This window comes from Anneissia japonica, unplaced genomic scaffold (genome assembly GCF_011630105.1).
Source record: "Anneissia japonica isolate Jap-2015-1 unplaced genomic scaffold, ASM1163010v1 scaffold288015_len651517_cov191, whole genome shotgun sequence".
NCBI classification, from domain to species: domain Eukaryota; kingdom Metazoa; phylum Echinodermata; class Crinoidea; order Comatulida; family Comatulidae; genus Anneissia; species Anneissia japonica.
This window is the reverse complement of record NW_022751954.1, coordinates 472,488-490,441: the sequence shown is the minus strand read 5'-3', so window position 1 is coordinate 490,441 and position 17,954 is coordinate 472,488. Positions and strand designations below refer to the sequence as shown.

General features: G+C 31.9%; 1 protein-coding gene across 1 annotated transcript in view; it reads right to left on the bottom strand.

The window, feature by feature from the left end:
- Positions 1 to 8,410, bottom strand: part of LOC117122002 (exostosin-1b-like) — a gene marked incomplete at its 5' end in the record, with an annotated part of 17,467 nt that extends 9,057 nt beyond the window's left edge. Inside the window, 4 exons of the mRNA XM_033267473.1 lie at positions 222 to 317; positions 3,395 to 3,646; positions 5,750 to 5,869; positions 8,201 to 8,410. Coding sequence (XP_033123364.1) covers positions 222 to 317; positions 3,395 to 3,646; positions 5,750 to 5,869; positions 8,201 to 8,410 — 678 coding nt within the window. The remainder of the gene's footprint in view (positions 1 to 221; positions 318 to 3,394; positions 3,647 to 5,749; positions 5,870 to 8,200) is intronic.
- Between the last annotated feature and the right edge of the window lie 9,544 nt (positions 8,411 to 17,954).

Below are 17,954 nucleotides of genomic sequence, written 5' to 3'. Positions count from 1 at the left end.
TATAATTTGTTTTTAATAATCAATATAATATAGATATTAATTTTAGAATCCAAATTACTAGAGTATGATTACTTGACAGGCCTAAAATTTAATGTCTTGTTAATGTGGTGTTTCATGTTCTGTTTTATATATCTGTTCATATTGTAAACTCAATAGTATTTCAAGCTTTGTTGTATTTTCAGTATTTTTATACCAAAAAAACAAAATAATATAATACTCACCTTGGAACTCCCTTCAACTACTGTCAATGGAATAGTAGTAGCTGGCCAACGACTCTTTGGTGGCAACGGATGCTCTACATGCCATAAAATGACAATCTATTTGCGAAGAGACAAAGTATATATTTACTATCAATTTAGATACAACATTGGCTACATCATCATTAATGATCTGGTAACATTACAGTAATTCTTAATGAAAACTACATTAATTGTAAAGCACACTATAATTCTTTTGCTGTGATCAAAGATAATGTCAAAGAATGAAAAATATTAGTAAACAACGAGACAACAATATTCCCATTATCAAGTTTAATGAGTCCTCATTGATTCTTTAATGCCTGTTGAAATACAAACATCCTGAGATTTCATGATGTAGCATGCAACCCTACCACGCAATGGATCTAAGAAATCTAGTCCCATTGCTTTAGTTTGTATGAAAATGACAAATATGATTTAGGACTGAAACAGCCCCAAACCCTAATAAGTAAAGTAACATCTGGGGCAAATTGCTAAAAACATTTTATAAATGGTATTAAAATTTCTGGTTTACACTATAATTACTGGCCATTGCTATACTGCAATCTGTTCACTTGTTCTGTGCATAGAGACTCTCGCATTTTGCGCAATATAAATGAATAACCTTTAACAAAGAGCTCTAAAATTTGCTGTAGTTGGATCCAACAAGTACCAAGCTCGCAAAGGGCGTCATTGTACAAACTTACTGAGTACGCTGCGAGCAGACCTCAAGGAGGCAAAGATGGGAAGTCTCAGAACGGACAAGAAACTAGGGGAGCTAAGGATGCTCGCAAGTGACAAAAGAAAATGGCCTCAAATGAGGAAGGACTGATTGCAGCTGTAGGAAGTTTCTACTTACTACAGAAGCAGTATCCAGTAAATAATAAAAATAATAATCAGTTATTTGGTTGTATTTTTTAAGTTTGCGGAGGAGGAAATCATTTGCAAGGCTCTAAAAATGTAGTTTCCTTCTACATATTCTATTTATAACCAGTTTTGCAACAGAAAATGCTATGAATCAGAACTTTATTGTGTTTAATTGTAGTTTTGAAACAAGCTTAAGTGTGAATTTGACAAAACACTCAATCATTTTATCGGTAATAATTATGCACGTTAGCAACCAAAACCAAACTTGCTATGTCTTTCAATACTTCACGTGGTCTTAGCGAGTACTGTATAGCTTCACAGCAATGGTTGTTTAAGAGATTGTTATTAAAAACAATCCACCCATGGGCAATATCAAGCAAAACTACAGTATGCTGTTTTCTAAACGTACCAATAAAAATCTTTCTGAAGGTTTTATTGGAAAATGCTTTCAATAGAGCCTTGCCCTGTGATTTTGTTTTTAATAGAATTAAGAATAATAAAAAACATTTTTTCTCTCCTATAGTGGTATCTGGGAAATTATTGACCAACAAGTACTGTTCAAAGTCTCTGTACATTTGACAAGTATAAAGACTAGCCGGTAAATAATGAGTAATTATAAGGACAAAGAAGAGTAAATAAAGACAAGGATCTAAGACAAGCAAAGACAACCAGAAAAATAAATTTAAATAAAGTGTAAATAATGGCACAGCATATTAATAGGGAATTACTTCACTGGGTGATAAAGTGTAATATTCTACTATATTATTTATAGGTAAATGATAAACGGTTTATTCATGCGAATATATCAACGGAATAACACATTTTTCCTGTCATATATATGATAATAACAGTGCATATGACCTTTAAGAAAAACATTTATCATGGTTATTAGGCGATCAATACAATTATTCTTCTATGATACAACTAATAATTTGTTATTAATTGACTGCCATGCACTACACTATGGAACCGGGTTCTTACTTTCCCCCTGGATTCTGTTACATTAGATTGTGATATATGTTCTGAAGGCTGAAACTTAAAACTATCTGAATAAAAATTCAATAGAATCTATATTCTTGGATTAATATTCAAGGTTGATATTACAAACCTACGAGGACTGTATCATTTGTTATCTACAGTACAATAGAATTTATAGTTAAAAATCTATAGTTGTTACTTGCGATCATTCACGTTTGATTGTTGTAATACAGAACTAAACAGAACAATAGAATCTTTCCTTTGCAACATAATACTCCATCATAAATATGAATATAAAGATATGAATATAAAGATCAATAAGATTATTAATGAGGTTTATGAGACTATATCATCTTAAAGATACGTTACTGAATAAATTGTAAAGCAATGTTGGTTGGTTGCTTTAGATATTTTCTCCATCAGAGTATCTGGTCGTCATTGACCGACATTTCAGTAGGTTGAGTCTGAATCTTAGATGTTAATTTTGAAAGAAAAAGTTGGAATCATTATTTTTTTTTATTGAGTAATAAAAATGTAAATATCTAGTTAGGTTTGACAGAAATTAAAACCCATTTGTTTTCCTGATTGCTTTTCCACGTGTTGCGCCTTTTCTTGTTTTGAAGTACTATAAAATTTAGAGATGCAGTATAATTATTATAATGTAGAGCTCAGCGGAATTTAGTTTGCTCATCAGACGATTTTTTTCTCTGACCAAACATGATACTCAATTCTCAAAAAATGAGAATGGGCCTTTAGAGAGGTGTAATGATAACAATAACTGCAAACAATGCCGTAGCCAGCTATTGAAACAGTTGGGACAGTAACGCACAATTTTTCTAATGGGTCCACAAAGAATGGGTCCACATTATTATAAATGGGTCCAAATTATGTAATTTCATGCATAAAATGAGCCCACTTTTTAAAAAATGGGTCCAGATTTCTCATATCTAGCCTAAAATGGGTAAGATTTTAAGAAAATGGGCCCAGATTTTTCATATTTTTGCGTAACATGGATCAACTTTTAAGAAAATGGGTCCACATTATTAGAATTTACATGTAAAGTGGGTCCACCCTGATATTGTCCCGCATTGTTTGAAAATCCTGGCTACGTCATTGACTGCAAAGGCAGCAGAAAAATGAGTAGCAAGAAAAACAACAGTGCAAAATGAAGACACGATAACAAAAAACCTAACGAGTAGACATTTGTAATCATTATTATAAATTAAATTAAATTGATTGCACAACATGCAATCAATTTAAATTTTAAAAATAGAATTTTTATTTTGATGTAAAAAAAAGGAAAATTTTCTTACGTGTGCTACATTTGCAGACTGAATAATATTTTTGATGAGTTTAATAACAGGAGCTGCGGAGGAGAAGACGGGAGACGTCGCTAAGATCACCGCAGTAAACTTTGAAGAGAGTGGTGTCGCCAATGCAACGTTGAAAAAAGGGTATGAAGTTAAGTCACTGGAATATTGTTGGTCAATAGCAAGAGCTCCAGGTGGCACATTCCAAACCATCATATTACGAGCATTCTCTCTGTTTATTCTATCTTTGATAATCTTCAAAAAAATGAAAGAAATCAAGCATTAAAAATACACTATATAAAATATATTTATTTATAATATTTAAACAGGGTTGACCAATCGGGAAAAAGACTGTTTTCCACTGGGGCCCTGGGAACAAAACAATAAACTATAAATATAAAAATTACAAAAAACCAAAGAGCTATATATTGATATATTGATGGTTTGAAGTTACTTTAAAATATATTTAAATTTGTTTCTCATTTGATGCGAAAATGATTTGGTACTGTTTCCTGGGTAATGAAAACAGTTTCCTTCAACAAATTCAAAATATACAGTAATCATTCTATAAGTATTCAAAAATTATTTGTTAAAAAGAACAATTCAGTAACATGATATCAAGATTCACACAAATAGGAAAATTAGGTAATTCACAATCAGTATTTTGATCTTTATAAAGGATAGTAGTGCCAATGTTGTTTAACTATTTTATTCATTCATGAACACACTGAATTTGAAGATGATATGAGTGAATGGAAGGATGATAACCCAGCTTATCTCTTGTTGTCTAGACGTCCATGATGTTTCCATATAATTTTAATTTCTGTACTTCCTATGACCCTTTATTTTGAAACCAAATGCTAATCCAGTCACGGTAAGTAGTACATGACGAAATACAAGCAAATGTACCTATTTACTTGGTTGTTTCAGCTCAGAGGAAAAAAAAGCTACCGATATTAATAGTTTCCACTTGACACTCCAATAACATATCGCCAAGGTTGACAAAAATTAATAAAGCCATTGCAAATCTCAGAAATGTCTCTCATACACACTCATTTTATTCTGTTTCAACTTAAAAAAAAAATTAGACTACAAAATCAAATGATACAAACCAATTTTGAATATTTATTTGAAGCTTAATCATTGAAAACATTAGAATTGTATTTTTTAGTCTAGATATTATATTCTTATAGTAGTTGATCTAGAAAGTCAATATAAATATTAATGTCTACACATTTTCATCAATCTAATTCACTTTAAAATCTACTCTAAGGTTATTTTGTTTACATGCAGTCTGTGCACCACGAGTAAGGACATACAAAAACCAGCGATAATTAAAAAAATTATACAGAAACTGAGGTTTTTGCTAGATTTAAAAGAGGAATATGGGTTTTTTTTTATTGATTAAAATCTTTAATCTTAAAAATAAGTATTTATAAAGAAAATACAAAGAGAACAATGACACCCTTATTTAGTTGGTACCTAATGCTTACATCTTATTTAATTTTTTTTTTTTTATAGAATTTTATGTTTGTTTCTCTACCGCCTAGATGACTTTCGTAGACCATTTTGCTAAATAAAAACTACAATTTTTTATTTTACTTTCATGTCCTGCTCTGTTGAACATTTAAAAAAAAAAGTTTGTTGAACAGGGTATGAAAACGTCTCGCTTAATCATGGCTTTCCATACTGTAGCCTAACACATGTGGAAGGCGAGGGCTTGGTTGGCATAAATTGAACACACTTTGTCAGTTTTCCCTCATAGTCTTATTAAGCTAAAATAACCTTCAACATGTTAAATTGTGTCATTTAATTTGTATCTGATTGGTTCATGATAAACATGTCTTTACATGATTAGATTTTGTTTTTAATTGACGGTCCATCCAAATTTCCTGTAATTTTAGTGGAAATGATCAATGTCATCATAGTGCATATTTGCTTAGTAAAGTTTCTGATTTCTTACATGCCTGCTTCTCTTCCTGCTTTTTAAGTTGCTGCATTTACAGAATGTCAGCAATGCTAAGCAAGTATAAGCAAAGTAAAAGGAGAAGTGGAATTTGATACTTCGATTTTCTAGAAATTTTAAATATCCTTGTAGGTTTTAAAAAGTTGCTCCTATGGTTTATTAATTGATTGATGGCTCTTACATGTATTTTGTTTGGATTTACAGTATGCAATGATATTAGTATTTAAATTTATGGTGTGCAATACTGTGATGAAATATTTACAAATTTCTACATTTATTTTTATTATCTGCTTGTGAGCTGGTAACAAATTTGAAGCGCTTGTTGAATAAAATTGCTTGATAACATCATCCTAAAACATTGTACTAAATACATAGTCATACAAATCACTTACTTCAAATGTTGTACTTATGATTTTCTCAAGTGATGAAAAATATGTTTCCCAAAGAAATTGGCTTTGCTGGCGTAGTAATAAAATTTGTTCACTGGTAATTGATCTTGTTATGGATGGTACCTTAAAAAGAAAAGAAAAAAAACAAACAAATGTAGTAACAATTAAAAAAATAACTTTAAGGAATAAAGAAATTAAATACAGTAGAACCCCTATTGAGGCGATATAATTTGGACCAAAAACAGTGTCCTCTTAATAGGAGTGTCCCCTGAATAGAGGTTGGCTGTAGTGTTAAAAGATATACTTTCCCTCATTATATGACATAAAGTGTCGCCTTAACAGGGATATCCCCAATAGAGATATATCCCAAAGGAGGGGTTCTACTGTATAATACAAACTTTTGATTAAAAGCCTGGCCTGCGCCACATGTTTTGTTACGATACAAAGAAATATGCTATTCTCGTAAAATGTACAAATCCAGTTTTTTTTTTCAAATGAAATAAATGGAGGTAGAAACAAAAAGAAAGTGGGTGAAGAAGGGACTTTTTGTCGGACAAAAGGAAATGTTTTTGTAAATAGGGAAATTGAAACGTGAAAGATTTAATCGAAGAACGCCGTTTGAAAGTAACCGCACGACTTGGGTAACTCAACAAGGAGGAAGGCTTCTCAGGATGCTAGCACTGATTTTACTTTGGATTAATAATCAACATCCTAGTTTTTACCAAAAAAAAAAGGTCTGATACAAATGTATCAGCTTTTAAGGAAATGACCTGGTAATAAGGGAAGAGAAAACAACCTTCAGATTTCCAAATGTGGCCCTGGCCCTCGCTCGTTTGAAGTTTCGTATGTTCCTAAGATGGTAAAGCATTTGCTGGAATTGTCAAAATGTGCTACCGTAGGCTTAAAGAAAATGGAAAACCATGAATAGCAACTGGTGTAAAATTTGAAGGAAAACTGCTATTCTACTGAAACAGTTGCTGTGTATTGCTTTTTCAATACATCATGGTATAGACCCTTTACCACTACTACTAACTATACAAACAAACTTAAGGGATATTTAGTTTGAAATAAGTCAATTCTGAATGTTGAAAAAATTGGTAACTATTAAACATAATACATCAAACACACTTTTCTAAGTATAAGGTTATAACTCAGTGGCGGATTCAAAGGAGGAAGGGGAGGGGGGAGGAGATAGCCACCTGTCCCATCCCATTTTAATTTTTTTTTAAATGGAGAAAATAAGACAATTATAATCAAATTTTAAGTCTGAGGGTGCCATTTCCGGCCACTTCGAGGTGCCATTAATCATGATAGGGCCGAGGTGGTATACAGTAGTCCCACAATCTGTGAAAGTCCTTCCTTGGTCACCCTCTATTTCAAATTCCTGGATCTGCCAATGAAACACACAATTATACACACAGAAACTACACATTCCTTTAAATGGTTTCATATAGTTATACTTGGAAGGCACAAACAATCCATCAACTTCTGAATATGTCACTTTTACTTTAGAAGAAAAATTGAAAATATAAATTGAAACCAACATATCTAGTTTAGATTATAGCCTCAGTTAAATATAAACCAGCCTCCAAAGATGGTTTTAATTGAACAAAACTTTAGTCAGGTAATCTTATGGCAAAAGCATGAGTGAAGTATCTGTATTAATTATGAAAAACCTACATTCAAATTGAAAGACACTAACAAAATATTATGACACACTACACTGTCATGCAATCAGATAAAATAAGAAGGGAGCCCTCTATAGTCATAATTTGCAATGTATATTGTAATTTGGGGTGGTCTCGGGGTTGGTCTCCAATTAGAGGGCTAGCTTTGTGTTAAAAGATTGAAGATTGTTATTTGAGTTTTTGGAAATGTGGTCTCGGAATTAGAAGGGTCTCAAATTGGAGGGTGCACTGTATACTGTAATAGAAAAAAAAAATCTTATTTCATATATAAATTGACATACTGTAAATATTTATCAGTCAGTAAGTCTATTTATCATACTATTAAGCACAGAGCAATTTATTAGTTAATGCGAATTGTACTAAAAATATATATATATTCTTCAGTAGCCCCAGTAGTGGTTCCAGACACAGGGGTTGAAGAAGTCCTACAGAGGGTCTGAACCAATTGGTCACCTATAGCCTCCTTTCAGGGTCTTTAAGTTAAAAACCTGGTAGAGATCAAGAGAAAGTTAACAAACAATAAAAAACAAAAAATAAGTACAGTACAGTATTTATATTTTCAATAGACAAATGACAACTGTTAAAGAATGCATAAACCCCGGTGATGGCTACCGTAGTGTTTTCTATTTTTCTCACTTTTGTTGTTTTGTTTATGCTTGTAAAATTACATGCAATTTGGCCATTGGCCACGAGTTGTAATTTTTTTTTACCTGATGGTTTTGAATAAAAGTATTGAATGAATGATAAATGATTTAGGCAGACTTACTTGTAATAATAATCGTTCATCACCTTCGATGGTAGCTCTGTCCCAATCAATTACCTCTGAAAATGGTAACTCCCATCCATTGCTCAGAAGAATTGGTATACACGCTGCCTGCAGCGCTTCTAAGAAACGAAAAGACCCAAGACGACGCCCCCTAGGCACTAAACAAAACGTTGAGTTGTGTAAAAGTGTTTGATAGTCATACCTGAAAGACAGAAAGTTTAACAAAAATCATTTAAATATTTGAAAGACATCCAGACAAGGGCAGAGGCAATAGAACATGACTGAGCAACTGCAAAACACTATTATACAGAAACTAAATCTTATACAAATATAAGTATATGAATAAACAGTAACCTTATATGATTTTTAAGACTTTGACCACATAGTTGTGAAGTTGGTGCATTTTAACAAGGAACATGTGTAAAAAATGTTGCCATGTGCTGCATCACATGACAAATCAGGGGCTGAACGCTCAGGATTTTTCTTAATCCATAATAAGAATGCTTGGATGTTTGGGCAAAAATTAAGACATCAGTACAATCGACTGGAAACTTCAAAATCATTTCCTTCGCCCATCAATTGACACTTCTCAATTTAGCACGAGATGATGCACAAGGATATAATTAAAAGTGTGCAGTGAATCTAGCAGAGCAGCTGAAGGAACAATGGTCAGAATGTGACATGCCTCTTCTTCACACAAAACAAGTACTGTGCAAAATTATAAGTTTAAGATTAAGACTGAACATTCAAAATTACAGGTTAATTATAAATAAAATAATAATATTCATTAGTTAAATTAAATATTTTCTGACTTGTTGAAAGTATTATAATCACAAATAAAAGTTGACAACCCAATCAGAGTCGACCAAATTCATGTCCCAATTTGAGGGAAGCGTTTTCAAGATGATCTGGTTAACTAAGCATTTAGAACACATCTTATGGTGCACATGGGATACTCAACAGCTCCTATCCTATCCTCTCCTGACTTTAGAAATGCCATAATACAGTATGTATAGTAAGATTATGCAAACATTTAAAATTTGTGGGCGATGGGTTGCAGTAGTTCATGAAATATATTGCTGCTTGATTACAGGTGTACCATGTAACTTGTGGGAAAATTGGGGCAACTCTACAAAACACAGCACAACATTGTGCAGCATTCTAAGCTTATACAGTATTTTTTTTAAAATGAAATTTACTGCAGAAGCTTTTGGTGGTAGTCAATGGCAGCTTCACACTGTTCATTATATCAACGTACATTAGTTGATAAGTGTTAATCTCATCAGATTCCACAATCAAATTAATAGAAATCAATTATACTTTTGTCTTAGGTAATGTTTACACTAACAATAGTAATCACCTGGAGGTTAAGTTAAGGTACTATGTAAAGCTTATACATTTTTTTTACATATTTATGTCTACAACTTTTACAAAATATATTGTCTTGTTTGTATTTTGATGTAAAAGTGAATAACTTTACTAAATAAATTAACATAAAGTAAGAAATTCAAATATTGAATTTTATTTAGTAGAGATCAGATTCACCTTAAAAAGGTGTATATATTGTACAGTAGTATTGGAAAACTGTATCAATTTTTGTTAAAGTTATTAATTTATCACTTATTAATTTACTAGTTTAAAGTATTTCTATTTAATTTATAACTGAGTATAGTCGAGTTTAGTCTTAAATTAGTGTTTCTGCATGGGTCTGTTAAAGACTGCACTTTAATTTTATGAATGCGCACATCTTTAGTTTATGGGTCAAAGTTCAGATATGCTTCACAGGTAGTCTATTTGGAAGGCAACTTAAATTCCAGATATGAGGCAAGTAAGACAGATGCTAGGCTAACTCTGTGTAGCTACCAAGTGATTCCAAGTAGCTAGTTGATATTGAATAAATAAACAAGAATCCCTGGAGTAATGATCAAAACCAAAGAAAAAGTAAAATGGTTGGTACATCCCTCCTAGGTAATACTTTCAATACTGGTTTTAGTTTTCATAAAAAGTCATCTAATGTAATGTGAAACTATCACTGGCCCCTTAAATATTTATCATTCCTTCAAACTTTCAACATTCTCTCACAACTTCACCATTCTCTCCATCATTTACCATATACTAACTGCCTCAATACTCTGAAAAAGTCACCATACCCTTAAACCATAATCATACAGTATCCTCAAACTGTCACCATTCACTCAAACCCTCACCACACCTTAATCCTTCACCATTTGTGTCAAATACTGTATTTCTCAAACATTAACTATACGATAAAACATTCTTTACTCTTGCAAACCATCACTATTGCTTTCAAGCTATGTCATTCTCCAAGTATAATGTACAGTTAAAAGTGTTTTTTTTTCTTTTTCCAAAGGTAGATCTTTACATTCTTAATATTCAAATGGACTGCAGTCAAACATGTAGTAAGGATCCGATATTCTTATGATAGATGTAATACTGCCACCAAAGACCGAACAGCTGGCTATATATATTGAAATTCCACCTATAAATATTCTGGGAATGAATTAATCCTGTTTTCGATATATAGCAAAAGGCAAAATTTTAATGTAAATTGCTCATGTTTTTTTACATGTATAAAAGACATGCATAATCTGACGAATGTTCTAGGCAATAGGTATTTGTAGGCAAGATAATGATACTCATATCATTTTAGGGGAGCTCTTAGAAGTCAATCATTACTTCATAATTTGACCTCCAATGCAATTTTGCTATTCAATATAGAGTACCAGTACTAGAAAATTTACAACTAGTCCACTGTCTGTTCGACTAGTGTCCATTTGTGACCGATGTCCATTTCCTATGTACATGATTGAAACCTTTCATTTTGATGTTACCTACATCTCGCCAGAATGGAGACACTGTAGCACAGATGACGTTTATGCTGTAGTTTACTAACTGTAGACATATTTTTCATGAAACAAAACCTATACTAATCTCTCCTTTGTGCACCGGTGTTTTGCTAATATATGGAAAATGACTTCTGTATTTTAACTGCCTAATATAAAATAATATAAACTACATAGTAAAAATTACCTCTAAAATCTAAATTAAGATTAAATTATATTTAAAATGTACAAAATCAAAGCGGGTTGAATATAATCATTAGTCATGAAATAATACTATAGTGTAAAGAAAAGTGGACACTCAAAGCTCCCAAGGTTTCCCTTCTGGACTTGAAACTGAAAACTGTACAATAGGAAATGCTGGCTGAAGTGGACTATGGTTTTTATCTCAAGATTCTTATGAGAATGGACACGACAGAAACATTAAACTTGTGGGTATATCCTCCCACAATTAAGTACTTTTGTAGCTCTGATAAAAACAACCTTAAAATTGGACAATTAACATTCCTGCAAAAAATGTCACGTCATATTACTCATACTGGTCAGGTGATTACCCCGAATAATGTCACCTGACCCACAAAGCCGGTATACCGGCCTTTAGGGTTATTGCAGCGTAAGCGTGCGGCCATTTTTCCGGCCTTCCGGGTTAAAAGGGTTAAGGATACAGTAAAGTGTCTCCTGGCCTTTTTCAGTATATTTTTAGTGATGAAACTCATGGTAATACTTGGCCTTCACACAAGTAGATTGTAAACAAAAGAATATATATACACTATATATTATAATTAATTTAAATAAAACTAATATGATTTTAATAATAAAATAATACAATGATAACACAATAAAAACAAAAAAAATTATAAAAATAAAAATCCATTTATAATTTTTTACAATTTCCATAATTTGGATTTTATCATAATCGTGTAATCACATTGAAAGTTCAGGAATGAAAGGTAGGAGAAGACAAAGAGATAAAAATCATATTTGTCAACCTACAAAGAATAGAAAAGGAGTTTCCTTTCCATCTTACAAAGTGTGAACATTAACTAAAAATAATACATCACAACCAGCTAAGTAGGACGTCAGCTGGATGCAAATGCAATTTGCTTGGGCTCTAAGGTGCAATATTGTTATAACACGAACATAGAATGGATGTGATCCAACGAGTGTGTTGATTACTCACAGGAATCCTTGTTCTTGTAGTCTCATTAATCATTGTTTTAATTGACTAACATATATTAAATAGCCCTATAGGAATTAAGGCTTGCACACTGCAATCTTCATTACTTCCCAAAAAATGACAGAAACAAATGTTCAATAGCTTTTATCGTAATTGTACTTATTTACCTATATACCATATGGTTTGAAAACTAGAGATATTATTGAATAAATTCCAACTATATTAAGCCTTATTAGAAACCTACCTATCCAAGTGCAACATTCTTTATTAATGTTGGTGATCAAAGACTTTGCACATTCTTTTGTGAACATTGAAGATAATGGTTTTTCACAATCACAGACACTGAAGATCATAGTTTTGCACATTCCCTGTGAATATTGAAAATTCTACGAATTTTCACATTCCCAGCTGCTGAAAGACCATACTTTTACATGTTGTATGTGTTTTAACGCTTCAGATAATGCTTCAGATATGGTGCGAATTTTGAAGATCATGTTTTTATATAATTTTCTTGAAGTAATAGTGATCATGTTTTCTATATTCTCTGTGAACGATGACAATTACTGTTTGGATATCCACATTCCCTGTGAACTTTGAAACTCTGTGAATGCTGAAGATCAATGTTTCCACATTCTCTGAAACATATGAGATCATGGTTGTCCACTTTGGAGATTTTCAATATTTTATAAGAATGAGAGTGAATGGTTTTCACATTTACAAATGATTATAGCAATCATGGTTTTTTCCTATTTTTTGTGATTTATTACATGTTACATTTCATGTTAAAGTATCTAGTTTAATTTAAAATCTTGTACTAATTAAGGAGAAATGCAAAACAATGTCTCTATGTTTTGAGGTGTTTGAAGAGAATCACAATCCATATATATACACCGTATTTAACTTCCTTTAAAATGAATAACTACAAAAAAATAAAAGGCATAATTAACATACTGGTGAAAATAAAATCCATTACTAAACAAGTAGCAATGCATATGAACATTGCAATGTGTATGGTCACTAAAATAAAGTAGAATACAGAAATGGATAAGAATTAAATAGAGAAATTAAATAGAGAAAAAATTAACTTTCTTATCCCATCCAACTGCGATATTATGACTAAGCCCCTGTGCAGAGGTCTTTAATAACCAGTATGTTTGTCTGAATCCAAACTACCCTCCAACTATTTTGTGTCCATTAGCTAGTGTACTTATGGTGTCCATTACAGTGAGAACACGTCAAAATCCAGCAATAACTTATATCTCTTACAGAACCTGATCAATGTTTTATATTTCACCCTACACTTTTCTAGATTGCTTTCCTTCGTGATGCGGATCTGTGCACTACAAGAGTAGTTCTAGCTTTGAAAAGGTTATTTTTTCCAACCTCTCCTACAATAAATGAATAGTATGGCAACTGCTACCTTTAAAAACTACTATAAATAATACTGTTGAATGAGTAAGGAGGGCACGCCAACATTAAAGGCTAAGAAGAAAGATTATCATAATGAAGATATATTGAATATTTAAATAAGAAACAACCTTCCATCCAAGAAATTTCTGTTTAAATTTTATATTTCTTAAAATGTTAATTCACATATTCACCCATCTTTCACTTAAAATATATCATTTACACTTCAACATTTTATCTCTGGTTAATGCTTTATAAAAAAAAAATATTTTTACAATTAAACTTTAAGCATGTATGCCTAGATCTTAAGGTCTGCAAATAAATTATTATGGTGTTATTTCATTAGAAAGCTAATTCAGAGAGGGATAATAAACTTATAAGACACTAAAGCATTTAGTGTAATTAGTGAGACTGGGGTACCACAGTTAATTGAAAAAAAAAAATATTTTTACAATTAAACTTTAAGCATGTATGCCTAGATCTTTAAGTCTGCAAATAAATTATTATGGTGTTATTTCATTAGAAGCTAATTCAGAGAGGGATAACAGACTTATAGACACAAAAGCATTTAGTGTAATTAGTGAGATTGGGGTACTACAGTTAATTGCATCCATTGAACTAGATTAGTGGATAATGTACCAATAACCTTCACCATGAATTTACTGTTGAGTTATTTTCTATTATTACAGAGACAATATGGAACCTAAGTAATTACACTATAGAGAGTTAGCACAATATTTAAAGTAACACTGGCTCTGTATTGAATCCTGTATTATAGTGTTTTAGAAGTACACATGATGCTTTATTTTATTCATTGATAAATTTGAGGTCAGAGTAAGATGTATTACAACGCAAACTATTACTAAAGGGACCTGTTTCTACTGGAACAAAAAAAATTGATTAAAAATCACTTGTTTTCCCTCAGTAGAAACAGGACCAGTTCAAAATAAGCGATAAAAAAAATTGATTAAAAACACTAAATGGATACCGTGTTTGAATGGCAAATAACCAATTTTGGTTGTGCACTTTTTAGCTGCAACACAAAAAGCGATTATCAGGTGAAATGTGACCTGTGGTTCAAACCACCACAAAGCTAGATCTTACCACGCGCAAGTTTCCTACAAACTAAAATGTTAAAAAACATGTGGAGCGAAGAAATTACTCGTTTTGTAATAATTTTGTGGGGGGATATTGGACCTAGGCAATAGCCTAGGCCTCTCCGCTCTTCTGGGCCTACTGTTGTCCTCGTTCGTTCGCTCATTCATTGTGCCGATGATGACAGCCGAACACATTTGTTTTTTCGATGCACACCGTATCCTCCTTGACATCATGACCGGAATTCACGTGAAGAAAGAAACTATGCAGTTTGAAAAACATGTTGTATAAACAAAATGGTGACGTAATTTCCGCAGCAAAAACCGATTTTCATAATAAACAAAAATGCAGTTGCAACACAGGCAGGCTATCTGGGCACTCATGAATAAAGCGGTTAAAAAAATCTATTATTTTGTGTAGAAACACACTCTAAGAGAAATATAGCAAAGAAATTTTCACTGGATAATAAAATGTTGAAATGGAGGTTAAAGAATTGATGGACGAACACAATCTTCCAGAATTTTTAGCTTTTCTGCCCATAATAACTTATTTTACTCCTATTAAACTTATAGCATAGCACTTCAGCATTAACTAATGTTTGTCAAATTGAATTAATTTAAGAGAAATTGTCAAACATACATTTCAGTTCACTTTCCTTACCCTATATATATTTTTTAAAGTTTCAACAATCTTTGATTAATGGGGTAGCTATCACTGTAGGCTAAATTCAGGCTTGGATTCGGTACTGAAATTAATAAATTTAATTTTTTTTTTCTATGAAGTCTAAATCCAAAGTTGTAATTCAACCTATCTATCTTTAAGTTTCATAAATCAAAAACTCTGTTCAACCATTAATAAAGATCATTTTCAAAATTAAATGTACAGTAGAAAGTTACTAATAATTACTGTGGGATTTTTATGATCTGTCATTTATTTAGTAGCTCACATATGAATAATTAATCCTTTTATGCCTGTAGCGATTTTTCTAATTTGCCACTATATGTTGCATACACACCTAAGTCTTTAATTTTTCCCAGGCCTGTAACAACACCACAAAGTAATTTCCTACGAAATAGCATGTGTTATGCCAATAAATGATCCAAGCAAGTTGTGGTATAGTAGTCCACTTACGCCTAGAGGCTGGACCAACCCAAACCCTACCCTAAATAAATTGTACTGGTGTTACTGTAGCCTCGGTGTAATTTCCGATTCCTAATGATTATCCCAATGTTTAACAAATGGTCAACCAACAGTATTAGTTATACAGCACCATGGAGGAAAGAAAGCAGTTTTTCCTCCTTTGAAGTGCATTGTAACTCTACAGCACTTAAAATCTAATACTAGAATAGATCCTGGCAGGGTATACCTATTTAAGATGCAATGGTAACAACTCATGTGGTCAATTATGTGCAGACAAAATGAAGCTGGGCACACACTCTCCCGGCTGACCATTGGCCTAAGGATCCATTAAATCTCATAAAAAGAGGAAATGAAGAAATACCAATTTGTGGTACATGTAAAAATTCTACATAATTTCAAATATGTACATTTTAGGAAGTCATAATTTTTTTTTGTATTATAATTAATTTTCTATATATGAATATATTATTCATACATGCACCAGATGTTTGCATTATTAGGATTCCATTAAATCTCATTACAAAGATGAACTGATATTATTGATTAAACATTACTTCAGTGTTATTACCACTGTGGTATACAAGTATGTGTGACAATTCTACTCATAAATACATTTATAAACATCCAAGTACTGTATGTGATTTGCTCTAATAAGTAGCGATTATACTTTAAGGTAAGTTTCTTGATGATTGCATATCATAGATGCATGTTGTATATTTGTGTAATGAGCGAGTTCAGATGTTAATGAGACATTTGCCGATTCACATCCAATCATAATCTCAAAATAGAGGGCTCAAATAGGGAGACAGATAAATGTGGGCCTAACATAAGTGTAATGAGACTGATTCATCACATTATAGAGGGCTCAAGAAGGGTGAGGGCCTACTGTATAATAAATTATATCATCATTGATGAAGAGCACAACTTTAAGATGACCTCTGTATGTGCTTAACTGTAATTAGGCTGTATAAAGCTTCATTACCTTTTGCAGACACTTAAATTTTGTAATAAACACTACTTGAATTACTTTGTTATTAACATGACACTGAAGATTAAGTTTAATAAGCTTACAGTATTTTTTACCTCTGAAAAAGAAAAAAAAATATAATTAGTTGAAAACTTTTCAATGGAAAGTAAACTCTCAGTGTTCAAACTATCATATCTCAAAACTTTTTTCCATGTTTGCATCTATAGATAATGGATCATTCCTTTAAGTCCTCCCTCTTGGGGAAGGGGAGGGGGAAGAAAATTTTACAAATGTCTCTGGAAAGATGAATGACGCCTGCGACTGCACTTTCCCCAGCTCTGAAAATATGTGATTTTCACAATTCAATTTGCAACTTCATTGAATTAAATAGGTTACTATACAATATGAAAATCCTATCACAAAACACAAACACCTTAATAATTGGAATTTGTAAAATAAATGACCCATATTCTCCCAATGGGTTACAATAATATACTGTATCAGTTCAGGCTATTTATAAATTTTGAATTATGTTCAGATACACATTAGGAAGTCATCATTTTTGTTGTATAATTTATCTTCTAATGAAAATGTTGTTCAAATGTGCGCCAGATGTCTGCATTACTCTAAGAATTGGTTTACTGGGTTTCTATTCATATTCCACAGATGATTTTTTTTTACAATTTTTTTTTTCAATTGATTAGCCGTAATGGATCATACCAAAAGTACAAATCTTCATACCAGCAGATTCGACATAAATTACGAGAACGTAAAATTTTATATCAAATTGATTTGTAATCAAACTGATGATAGCTGAAATTATTAAATAATAACTTCAAGAAAAACTAACCTTTAAAAGTATATCTAATAACACTGTTCTTTGAATGTAAACATTTTTATCCCAAATGAGTATGTTTCTAGGCAATAAATCTGCCTAATTATATATAAAAGTGGTTCTAATTAGAGAATGTGATTATATAGTATTAACCAAACAGATGCATAGCTGTTACAGTTGCATACTAAATCACCTTCTATCCAAGATCGTCCTATATCACATATATGAAAATGTACACCTGTGATTATCACAATGTTTGATGCACAATTTTA